The sequence below is a fragment of the Triturus cristatus genome, chromosome 4_1, assembly GCF_964204655.1.
Source record: "Triturus cristatus chromosome 4_1, aTriCri1.1, whole genome shotgun sequence".
In the NCBI taxonomy this organism is placed as follows: domain Eukaryota; kingdom Metazoa; phylum Chordata; class Amphibia; order Caudata; family Salamandridae; genus Triturus; species Triturus cristatus.
Window position 1 is genome coordinate 1,134,326,763 of NC_140585.1, and position 12,556 is coordinate 1,134,339,318.

At 43.8% G+C, this 12,556-nt stretch overlaps 1 protein-coding gene across 2 annotated transcripts in view; it reads right to left on the bottom strand.

The window, feature by feature from the left end:
• Window positions 1-6,258, bottom strand: part of WASL (WASP like actin nucleation promoting factor) — a 321,008-nt gene extending 314,750 nt beyond the window's left edge. For both annotated transcript variants that reach the window (XM_085654202.1, XM_085654200.1), the window contains exon 1: window positions 5,927-6,258. In XM_085654202.1, the coding sequence (XP_085510328.1) occupies window positions 5,927-6,037 (111 nt within the window). In that variant the 5' untranslated portion in view covers window positions 6,038-6,258. The remainder of the gene's footprint in view (window positions 1-5,926) is intronic.
• Between the last annotated feature and the right edge of the window lie 6,298 nt (window positions 6,259-12,556).

A 12,556-nucleotide genomic window follows, 5' to 3' on the forward strand; every position in this document is an offset into this window, starting at 1 on the left:
GATTTCTCGAATTTGCAAAAATCACTTGTATCAACAAGATTTTTTAGACGTGTTGTGATTTTAGTGAATGAATGCCATAGGCCAGTACGCCACTCTGAAAAGAGTTCTAGTGCAGTTCTCCATCTGACCCTTTTATGGGCAGATCAATATCTTGGGCGCAGTGCGATTTTAATGGCGTGGTCAAGGTCGTGACGTAAACAATTGTTGTTAATACATTAAAAAGGTCACCCCTGCCTCATATCCATTAAAGCTAGGCGAGTCGTGAAAATGTGTTGGTCTAAAAATTGGGTTGTGGTTTTTAAAAGCTTGGGAAGCACTGCTTTTAGGGTGAGGTTTACGGGTTGCCGCTTTATGGCTTTTTTTTTTTTACTAAGGATTGGTAATTATTTTCAACTTGAAGTAAACTAAAACAACTCACTATGAATTCGTTACTTTTGATTTATCACTGATGTACATCTTTGTTTTAGCCTTCCCATTTCCTCCTAGAAATTATTAACACTGCAGGCTTACGAATGCCCTCTTTATCAACTGGTGTGTCATAGTACATGAAACGTTGACTGGTACACAGGCATCGTACTGAAAGGCACGGTCTTCTATTTCAAGTTTTTGTACACGACTACCATATGTAGAGATTATTCACAGTACAAAACACTTGATTTAAATATGTCGTTCTAAAAACAGAGAGTCTATAATTATAAGTCATTTGACTTTAAAATAAAATAAATAAATGACTCTCTTAAGTGGTGTCATGACATTTCAGAGTTCTACAATACCTGCAAGCGAGATTATTTTAACAAAGATAAAAAATGCAAAAACAAAACAGAGGTATTCTGCAGACACAACAAAAGCTTAATACCCATTCTGCTTGTTATCCCAAATCTCCTATACATTGTTCAGAACAAACTCAGAAATCGATTCCTCAAAGAAAGACTTCAGAGCATGCAGCATCCAATGTTAATTCACACTGTGAAACAGTAATACAGAGGGAGGAAAAGAAAAGCTAAGAGGGCATATAGTTATTAGAAAAAGAGTGTCAGAAGAGGTTTATCTGCAATCTCATGCAAAAGCAATCTTTTTCTCAGAAGCACGAGACTTCACAGTTTAAAGTTCAACGGAGGACCCGACACCTTTGCGACGCCCAACAACTATCAAATCGCCAATCGGCACAAAGGGCTCTAAAATGCAAAGGAGATATTTTGTGCGCCTGGATGATCGACATAAGGCCACTGCATTATATGAGCAACTGCCATTAGTAGCAAGAATTACTAAAAACATAACACGGACAGGAACGAACAAGAAAGAACATGTGCGTTAAGAGAGGCTTGAGGATAAAATCATGTTAGCTGTGTTTCCAAAAATAAAGGCTAAGTACTTCACTGGCAGGCCAGAGTTCTCCTTGAGGTACAACGAGCGCATGCAAACAGTGCAGAATGAACAGAAGTTAAATCTCCCTAATGCACGAATTAACAATCATCTGCACCATTGTATAAAAGAATCCGCAGTACAAGCAGATATATATATATATATATATATACACACACACACACATACACACAAACACTTATTAAGTATCAGCTACAGACATGTTGGCAACCTGTTATGTCCACTAGTTTACATAGTTAAAGAGGGATTTGGTTCAGATATTTGCTCTTTATCTTTGCTGCCTATCCGAGGTGCCTGCTATTTTCTCATTTTCTTGTGTTGTTTCAGCACGGGAACATTTTGGTCTCACAGTATTGTGATTGGATGAGTTGTATCCTTCCATCCTTGACTTGAGGGGACTCCAAAAGAATGCATGTTTACTCTTTTCCAAATGTTCCTTGAGAGGCAGGAGAGAGGAGAAGGAGAGTGGTTAGGAAGAGACAAGGCAGAGCCTGGTGGTGGACATAAGCAAGAAAGGAGAAGGATTTGGCATGGGGAGAAATCGAGAGAGAAAGAGCAACGAGGAAATAAATGCCCTGTAAGAGGGATGAGAATGGGACTGGCCAGTGTGAATGACCGGTAGGGTAGGGCTGGGACAAAGCCAGTGGTTTGACATGGACAGTGACTGCCTGCACTATGGGCCTACTTGGAAAGCCTCCTGTCACAAAATATCCACATTCCAAATACGGATCGGTCTACCTCTGCCTCAGCCTCTACCCCCTTCTTTCACTGAATGACTTTTTTAATGCCTCTGCTCTTTTCATAAATTCTCTGACTTGCCTACGTAAAATAAGGAGTTCCAAATCTTGGGTGCATGCCCTAGAAAGAAGCAGGCCCTAAAGAGTATTTTCTTGAAATGTAAGCTCAGTAAGTTAATAGTTTATTTTACTTTTAGCCTTGTGAGAGCCCCCATAGAGGTCAGTCTTGGGTGTACATGTCCTGTCTATCTACCAAGGCTATCTACAATCTTTATAATACCCTAACTTATATGTGCTTTCACTGCACCTGTCTAGCATCACTTATGGAAACACTTCCACCCATGGCAGCAAACCTCCTGTACACTTTACATCTCAGCCTAAGAAGTGCTGGTACTGCCAGGGTACGATTACCTTTAGAGAAGACATAACTGGTAGATCATTCAGAGAGCAGAAAACATGCAAGCGGTTGGGTAAAAATAAAAGACCCAAGAACTAGGATGAGCTCTAAATAAAGTCTAGACAAAACAACGATTATATGGGCACAATTTAAGCAGATGAATGCCCTAAATGGATGTTCATCAGAAGAAAGAGAATGTTGTTAATGTATTTCCTGAACACAAAAAGAAAAAATACCACTACAATCCTTGTCGCTAAGCACTTCAAGCTATACGTTTCAAGTGGTATTTGCTGTACATTTCATGTCATATTCATCAAACTTACCTGCAAAGCACACAAAGGTGTCAAATTAAATGTTAATTGAGAGTCTGCTGAAAACGAATTAAAAAACAAAGGCAAATTCTCACTCTATCAAGCCCCACATTTCAAGCGATCACAAACAATAAATGGAACCACAACTGAGTTGGCTTATCCAGGATTCAGAGTAGCAAAAAGATGCAATTTCTGGTGTGTGTGTCGGTAGCAACTACTGATTTCGGAGGTGTGACTGATAGTGTAAGTCCACCATCTGGCACACCGTGTCTATCGGAAAAGGGAATTCTAATGACCTCTGTGAGTTTGCTGCTGGTCACCTAAAAGGTTCTTTGTTAGAAAAAAGCATTTTAAAAATGTGTACAACCTACTGAGATGTGAAGGAAGGTAAGTGAAATCTACGTGACGTCACTGAGAAGCTACCATAAATGCTTCCCACCCACTTCTGTCTTACTATGTGGGACATAATCTGTAGCACCACATACGTGGCACAAGCCATCTACTGAAAATGCTCTGGACCCTTTCGAGTAGTTTTACACGACTAAAGACAAGGGTATTAAATCACTAGATATTTTCAAAAACATGTGGTTCAAAGGTTCTATTACTTGCTTTTTAAGCCAAGGTCTTGTAGGAAATGTCATGAAAAACAAACTACGTAAGAAACGCTTTGTATGAAGTTATGACACGCCATTCCGAAAGCAGGTATCGAGTTTGCCACCCGATCGTGCCTCCCAAAAGGTACCTTGTCTAGAAGTGCAACGCGCCAGCTCGGAGTGGAGGAGCCTGCCCTTGGGCCCCGAGCAGCAACGTCCAATCATAAGCAAAGGCTTAAGGCAGCTACACTGGAGTGACCAGGAAATGAATCTTAAATTGCCTGAAACCAAGCAGGGTTACTTGTCAAAAACACACCACCTCACTTCCTGTCTTAAAACAAGCAAAAGGTACAAAGTCTACTGCATAGTTTAAATGTAGTCGCATCTAGCAATGTAAACTCACAGCGCACCCCTTTATCATTACACCGGGCACAGAGATATCCAAACTTTGAGGGGAAAACTGCACTTTGTAGCGTCATAACATCTCTGCTGAGGTATTCCATGCATATCATCCACCCCCCTTGTCAAAAATTGCACCAATTTCGGAAGTAATCCCTGGAGTGTGTGCGTGGAGTGCGAGTACCTACTTGTCAAATAATTATGAATGGTCGCATTCTGTGTCGCAGTTTTTGGTTTCGTTTTTTGGTAGGAAAGCATACATGTGAACCGCTTCGTTATTCATATTGCGCCAAGTAGGAATTTGCCCCGCAGATCACAGTTCTCGCCCTTACTGGCGACCGCCAGACTCCGACTTTGGGAACAAAAGTGTCAACTTAAGAATTAAAGGGAGTGGTGCTAAAACTACAAATTCACGTCAGTTTTTACCTGACAACACAGTGTCCGACTCAGAGAATGATGGTGCTGTGACCTACTATGCGTGTAAGCGAGAAAGTGGAGAAAGCGATAGTTCCTATATTCTTCCCATGGATGCCATTATTGCAGGGAATATCAGCAGGTCCGGGTCGGTTCTTCTTGCGCTCTGAAGCGTTCAGATTGGGAGCTCGTTGTGAGGACGATCACGTTAGGTGAGAGCGTCCCGCAGTCAGCGTGGTCAAATGGGGTCTCTGAACTCATCGGATATCTTGGTCAGAGTTTTCCATTCACCAACCAACACCAATTGACCAAAAAAGGTTACGGGGAAAAACGTGTATACAGAAAATTAGATCCGAGCGGAACTGAGAATATAAATGTGTTGCTTAATGTTGCTTAGTACTTTCTTAAATCTGGATTAACAGCAAGGAAAAAAATACACGTAGGCAACGTTACCAGATGCTAAAAGACTGACTACTAAAGCCTTTATGGCACCAATGAGTTAAGATGTCATTGCTCTAAAATCCAATGCGAGACTTAAAGAATGACAACATGTTAACGTTCTTAAAGGGCTAGACAATATTGCCAAAGACACAACCAAAGAAACAACCTAAGTTAAAAGGTGACACATCACATGCCAACCCCTTACTTTACATAATACCGAAACAGAACCAAAAACCCAGTACAGAAGCAGATCACCACCAAATAAAGACTGAAACACTAGGGGCTTGAAATAGAGATCGCAGATACAAAATAAAAATGAAACCCAACTAGAGGGCAGAATCTTCCAATGCGTCCCTAAAAATGAAACAGTGTCCCTTATCTTGATGGAACATGGGGTTCTTCACTGGTAAATCCGTTGAAGAAAACTGCCTCATACTGCGCAATCCTTAACCACCTGGCTAAGACATTGTTTTCAAAATGGTTCAGCGCCAGAAAAGATGGCTAGGTGGGGTAAGGGCATGAGGGCTCCTGTGGAGGACGGGGGCTGTGCATTCATTACGCTTTTGTTGCCCAGCAGATTGAAGAGGCTCTGGGACTCTAGCTGGGTCAATATCAAGAAAGTGCATCAGGTACCGGAGGCAGGTGTTCTAAGTGCTCATTTGAGATGTGGCCGGAAATAGGCTCTCTACGCTCACAACTCATGTTTTGCACAACAAAGTAATAGCCACGACGCTTGTTCTTTGATCAACACTAGAGGTGACAGATACTCCAGGTTAAGTGAAAATAAAAGTGGTTGAAATCCACACCCACAGTGAATTTTACTCAGCAGGTTCAAAAGGCTCTGTGACCAACACGAGGAAGGGGTGGCTAGATGCGGGTTCCCTGTGGGATTGGAATGGTAGTTTGAAGAGGACAGGGACTCAGTCCTCACCACGACGCAGGTTAAAAAGGATTTTACTCTCTTGACGTGTGAGCAGCAGCGTGGACTCTCTTGGGGAGAAAGAAAAGAGGAAGGATTCCTTGGTGGGATAGAGAGTGGCACTTTTGTGGTTTCAGCACTCACCACACATTACTTCCGGGATGGGATTGAGAGTGGCACTTTGGTGGTTTCAGCACTCACATCAACATTATCTTCCCAGCAGGTTGAATAGGCTCAGTCAGATTGCCCTGCAGGGTGGGTTGCTAAGGGTTGAAGGGTGAGAAAGGGATTCTTTGGATGCTGAGGTGGTAGTTTGGGGGTTCGGCACTCACCACGCATTTCTTGCTCAGCAGGTTGAAGAGGCTCTGGTTCTCTTGGTGTGTCAGGACCAGGGAGGGCTCGTTGGTTACCCGCTTGCTCTGCTGGTTGTTGTTGTTGCTCATGGTGCTGCCTTTGGGTGCCACACGGGCTCCCTGGCTCTTCACGGGTCACAGGCAGGGCACAGTGGCAGTGTACCGGAGTTGACTACCAAGGCCCTAAGTCAGAGGTACGCATGCGCGCTGGAGAAGGACTGACCCACCGCGGCTTCCGTCCCGCCCCTCCCAGACTCCTAGTTCCGGTGTTGTGTAATATTCGGTGTCCCATGTAATATTCATCTACCCGGCACCTACGCTGTAGCCGGGGCTCCTCCCTCTTAGTGGGAGATTGGCTGCGCTTTCTTCAGCACCGCCTCTTGCAGGAGAGCAGGCCTGCGTCCTGAGTCAGCGAGAACAGGCAGACGCAGCAGAGCACCGAGTTGAGGACGACTACCGAGGCGTGTACAGACCAAGGCAACGGATTACCTATCTGAAAAATCAGCTGGCAAGCAGGATCAAAGAGACCGATGCAGGTGAACGCAGAACGGAGATAAGAGGACTCCGGAACAGTGTGAAAAACGCATTTGGCGCCGACCTGAAAACGGTCATAGCGGCGGTTCAAGCAATATAGCAGTGGCCGCATGTTTCTCTGTTTACCAGCCTCAACTTTCAGACTTACTGTCTAAATCCCATCTATTTCACCAATTTTGTAGTTTAGGGATGTCAAGGGTCGCCACTAAGCCAACAACCCCAGAAAAGCAAGCATCGGCAAAACCAGTAGGTTTGACTTTAATGTGCTTCTTCATGTAATTACAAGGCATGAACAATGCTGTTTGCATGCAGGACACAAGTCCTAAACAAGCATTGGCATAGCCAATAGGTCTCGCCTTTGGGACCTTATAAGTGTTTAGTTATGCAGCACAATATTCTTGGTGCAACAACATCAACTGTTGCATGGCTAAGCACTTATAAGGTCCCAAAGGCGAGACCTATTGCCTATGCCAATGCTTGTTTTTTTTTCTTTAAGGCATGGAAAGATTAAGTGAAATGCCCAGAATCACAGACAGTCGAGTCCTCAACAGGACTCAAACCTAATTCCACCTAGTTTAGAAGTCGGTGGCTCTGTCTATTAGTTCACATCTCCTTTCCTAAGGCATAAAGCTGCAGTCTTTGGAGCTAGGGAACCAGGTTCGAGTCTCGGCTCACCAGCCTGTGATTCTGCGAAAATCAGTAATTTCCTCCTGCCTATTAAAAACAAGCATTGGCATAGCCAATAGGTCTCGCCTTTGGGACCTTATAAGTATTTAATTCTGCAGCACAATATCCTTGGTGCAACATCAACTGTTGCATGGCTAAACACTTATAATGTCCCAAATGCGAGACCTATTGGCTATGCCAATGCTTGTTTGTTTTATTGTTCATAAAGGGCAGCAATGCCTTACCTGACAGATTGCAGACGCATTACAAATACAACCACATATGGCAAGCTTAAAACGATGTGTGCCATGGTGTAATTCCAAAATATTAAAACAAAACCTTCACATAATTAGTAAAAAGAAAACTCTGCCCTTCCATAAATCCAAAGTTTGCAGTATTTAGGTGTGGGGTGAAACAGCGGAGCCAAAGAGGAAACAGTAGTACAAGTGCACAAATGTTCTATGAATATCAGTAGATTGTAGAGGAGGCCACTCTCCTCTGGTAGGGAACACAGATTAATGGGATTAGGGTGTGCAAAATTGCATGATCTTTTCACAAAACATCATAGAAATTTTGCGAAATTACACTTTTTATATTTTTATTTGTTTAATGGCATTTTGACATAAGCAAGTACAGAGCAATCAGCACGGAGTGCCAAACAGTACAGTAGTGAAATTATATTCGTAATTAAATACATGAAATAAAACCAAAACAGAGGCATCATATTTGACAAGTACACATGTGAGAAACATTATCGCAAGCTACGCACAAGGCATCATTCATCAAGGACATGTTGGAAGAATTGAGTTCATAAAGATGGTAATGTAAGAGTGGCACAATTTACAGGCATATAGTGGCTCATGAGGTCAAGACGCGATCAGTGAGTGCCTTTTAATGGGATGCAGTGGAGACCTCGGAGACTTGTGTGATGTCTGTATTACGAGAGGGCAGCCAGGCTAAACAAGCAGGAAGTGGGATAAGGGAGGAGGTAGGGCACGTCGCGCCCTCTAAGGGGAGAGAGGGACGCAGGCTGGCAAGTGGTGTGCACTTTTGCGGCCGCGCGACTCACTGAGAACATCAAAGCGGCCGCAAAATGATCACGCAGGCTGCCAAATGGTGTCCGCGTGTATTTGGAGGCCTGAAAAGCACTAGTTTGCACTTCCAAATCCCCCCGTTTACTAAAGCTCTCGCCAGAGCAGCGCTAAAGTGCTGGCTCAGGCGAGACCTAATGAATGTTCCCTTGTGTAATGCATGTAACTGGTGCTCATGTAATGTGTTCCAATGCCTTCAGGTCGAGTTCTCGTGATATAAAACTGCAAAAAACAAAAAAGTGGGAGGCTTGAGCAGAAAATATATTTGCTCATAGATACTGGCATGACAGATTTTATCATGAAACTTACAAAAAACCCTTGCAAACCTTACCAATGGTTCACCTTTCAAACACATGATAGCCGAATTGCTCGGTTTAACTGGTTATGACGCGCCGCAGAAGAGTTGGGACATCATTTAGGAGCAGGCCGCTAAATAGTGTTTAAAGGCCCTCTTATCTCAGAGGCTAACAGTAAACATGCTTTCCAACTGCATGCAGGGATCCACCTTTCTAGGGGCCGCTTTCATGTGCAGGATATATGGCTAAAATCGGCTGCACCATACAATTATCAAGCACGATAGGGCCCGAGCAGCAACAGCTGGTCTGGGGCTGCAGCGCGCAATTGCAGCCAAGGGCTGACTTTGATCTCCTGCAGGAGCTGTCTGCAAAGCCTCCCAGTTCAGTTAGTTAATAGACCTTTCCCACTAATACGCCTATCAGCTGGGTCGTATTTATCAAACGCCCCACTCATTTTCGACCCTCAGAAGGCCCTCTCTTGTTTTTTCTTGGAATAAAAAATCATTAAACTGCTTCAGTGCCTTTTGTGGTTAATGATTTCCTGTCCTTTTCCAGCCCTATCCTGAAAAAAACAAACACATTTGAAATCTCGAAGAATGCCGTTCGGCTTCCATAGTTTAATTTCCTATGTCAATTGAGGTTACTGGCTACTTGTTATCTGACTAATTAAAGCAACATCTGGTTTACATGTCTCTTGTATGTTTTAGCATATGTAAACAGTTCCATTGAGTCACTACGGAAAATATAAAAAAAGTTCACACACAAAGCAATTCTTGGTGGAAGTGCGTTTTTTACTGGATACGTGCTGTTTGTGTCAAATGATAAGTCAGCAGCTAACATTTAAGCCGGGATTAAAGCACAGAGTTCAGGGGAAAGAAAACTAAAACACTAAAGAAACTCTCAATAGTAGAGTAGTTTGGATATAAGAATCCTTAGTTTTGGGAATGTCTCTAATGAATTTTGTAATAATTATATACATACCTATATGGCGCTGTCTGACAAATCTGCATGAAACTTAAAAGAAAAACATCCACCTCAATTCTTTTGTGGAAAGTGCTGCGCTGATCCATCACGTGTGGTCCCAAAAATGTGATTTTACATGTTAATCCCCATAGAATAAAGTCCTATCCCGTATAGGAAAAAATTGGCTCCACAGAATTACACCAAATTTGGCATAAATTTAGTACTTTATTCAGAACGCATGTGTTCTGATCTCACTTACTTCACATTCATGTATTTGATTGTGTATATAGAAATGGTGACATCATACAGTTATGTTGTCCTGCTGCGATTCCTTGAGAACAGTAAGAGAGTGCCAGGAAGGAGGAGCACCACGTATGGAGAGCTGTGAAATTAATGAACTCATGTTCAAGTGTTTTGCGGCTGAAGGACCCTTGATTACAACATGAATTGGTGACGAGGAGCCATCCAAGTGGGCTGTTATCTCTTCATGCGTAGATGTGTACTAACATGTGAATGGCCTACAGATAAGTGGGTTTATAGTTAAGGCGTAGCGTATGGCCAGTGACGGGGGCGATGATGGTGAGTTAGCCTAACTGAGGCGCTTGAAATAGACCTTGTGGAAAATAGAGGCATTTCCATCGTTAATCAGAGTGCAAGCCTTCATTGCGAGCAATATTCTTCACACGCTGCCCACGAACGAGCCTCCGAACAAAACGGTCACAGCCGTAGTGCGAAGAGTTGCATGCACTGGGACCACGAGCGCAAAGAAAGGATCCCGTGTCACAAGCTCCAATCACATGGCCTCGATTGAACGAGTCGTATGGCCGGCTATAGGTGAGCACGAGCCACGGTCAACAAGCGCTGGTTATCTTAAATAAAAGGATGTCAAAAAGAGATTGTAAAAGTGGTAAACGCTTGACTTACCACTCACCAGTGGGAATCTTGTGCCTATGCTGCCAGCAAGATTCAATCTGAGTCACATGACGCTGTGCTGATAAGTAAATAGCGTGTATAACAAGCATTGGCCATGCGGTAAGGGTGCCCGCGAGCGATGCACTTAATGAGCCATGACGAGAGAGGAAAGCCAGATGGCGCCTCTGTTCGTAACTGTGCACGTAACCGCACGCTCTAGGCCACACAAAAAGCTGTGGTCGGCTTTTTAAAGCCCACTCACTAAATGTCTCGCCAGTGCAGCGCATGCGCTGGCTCAGGCGAGACCTAAAAAAGAAGTGGGGGGACTAACCTAGTTAGGCAGTTTGCAAGTGGCATCATGGTGCGTAACATCATGTCATTTGATATCATGTCACGTGATATCACATGCGTGACATCACAGCACAGGAAGGACATCACGGCGAATGGAATCACTGGAATTGACATCACTGGAAGTGGCATCACAAGCCACGACTTTACAGGAAGTGGCATCACAAGAAGTGGCATCAGATCTTTAGCCCTCACATATATGCAGCGGCTGTACGTGCAAGTAACAGCGATGGGGCCGTGTAAGGGGAGATTCCGAGGGACGATGCTGAGGGAAAATTAAACAAATAATTAATTGTTTCTCTGCATCGTCCCTCAGAATCTCCCCTTACACGGCCCACCGCTGTTACCTACACGGACTGCAGCTGCATATATGTTTAGCAGGTCTATCGTGTACGTTTCAGCGCATTGTGAGGATAATAGCACAGTGAGCTATGGAAGATATGTGACTTTTACACCTTGTAATCCCCCAGTTTTATGTAACACATCCTGTACACTCATTTACAAACATATATAATTTATTGTATATGTAATATGTACGCCTGATGTAAAGCTCTCTGACACCCTGCATTGGGATGAGTAGGGGATATACAAGAAAAAATAGTGGTACTTAAATTATTACAATGCCTCCTCAGGGAAAGTAAGCTCTATATAAATGCAATTTGTTTTGTTTAAATACTGGGAAAGACCAAGACATCTGACATTCTTACAATGCATGCATATATCCTAAACAGGGACTGAACAAAGTGAAAAGCTGCCTTTCTTAAGTATGTGTGAAGTTCTAACAAGGTGTGAGCCTTTGTTTCCCCTCTGCTGCATTTGCATCCAGGTGTGAGCCTCCTCACTGCTCCCAGTCAAGAGACACGAACAAAAGGAGGCCTGATGACCCCTCAAATTCGGCCTTTGTTATGGGCCCAGCAGGAGTCTAAAATAAGAAAGCCCCCTCCCCACCTTCACATTGTGGCTTGTTGCAGATGGAATGTAGACAACGTGCAGGCGCTGCTGAACGGGTCCCGGTATCTGAAAATTACACTGGGACAAGTTCAGCATAGTTCTGTGGGGCCCAACGTTTTGGCAGGGGGGGGGCGGCGTCCACCCAGTGAAAAGAGTGGGTGGAAGCCGTGTACCTGTTTGCATGTCTGGCTTGAGTACCAACTTGGAATTTTTTTTTACAGGAGGCGGCGCTTCAGACAGACTGGGCATGGAGATGTGATCTGGGCTTTCAGACCGTATCTTAAGCTGCCATGAACAGACATTGGTGGGTGCAGGCCTGGAGAGGAGCGCAGTAATTCTTATGCTTGCCAAAAACACAAAAAGATTCTGAAGCTCCCTGCCAGATATATCCCAATAGACCTGATTCAGGCATGAGACTACCGATTTTTAAAGCCAAAAAGGCTTTATTCTAGCTGTCTCCCATCTAAAATTTTCTCTGCTTCAATAGAAGTAAATGGGAAAAATAAATTCCCTCAAATTTGTTTGGCAATCTCCCACTTCCCTGTTCTTAAATGTTGGCATGAATGCTGTCATGTGCATTCCATGGAGGTTGCAAACTCTGTGATCTAAATCAAAGGTCCACCACCTCCACACACGAGTGGGAAACCCACTAAGAGTAGGGTCTTGGGCTAATAGAGTATGGGTCCCCATATTAGAGAAAAGGTGCACTGCCCCATTGCATCTTTAACCGTGTATGCAGACACAAACCAGGACAATGAGCCCTATTACAGTAAGAGCTCTGTCCCCGTGAGCAGCTGCAAACTTGTGTCTATCCTGGGGTAGGACATTAAAGCTGCCAGTCTGCCTTT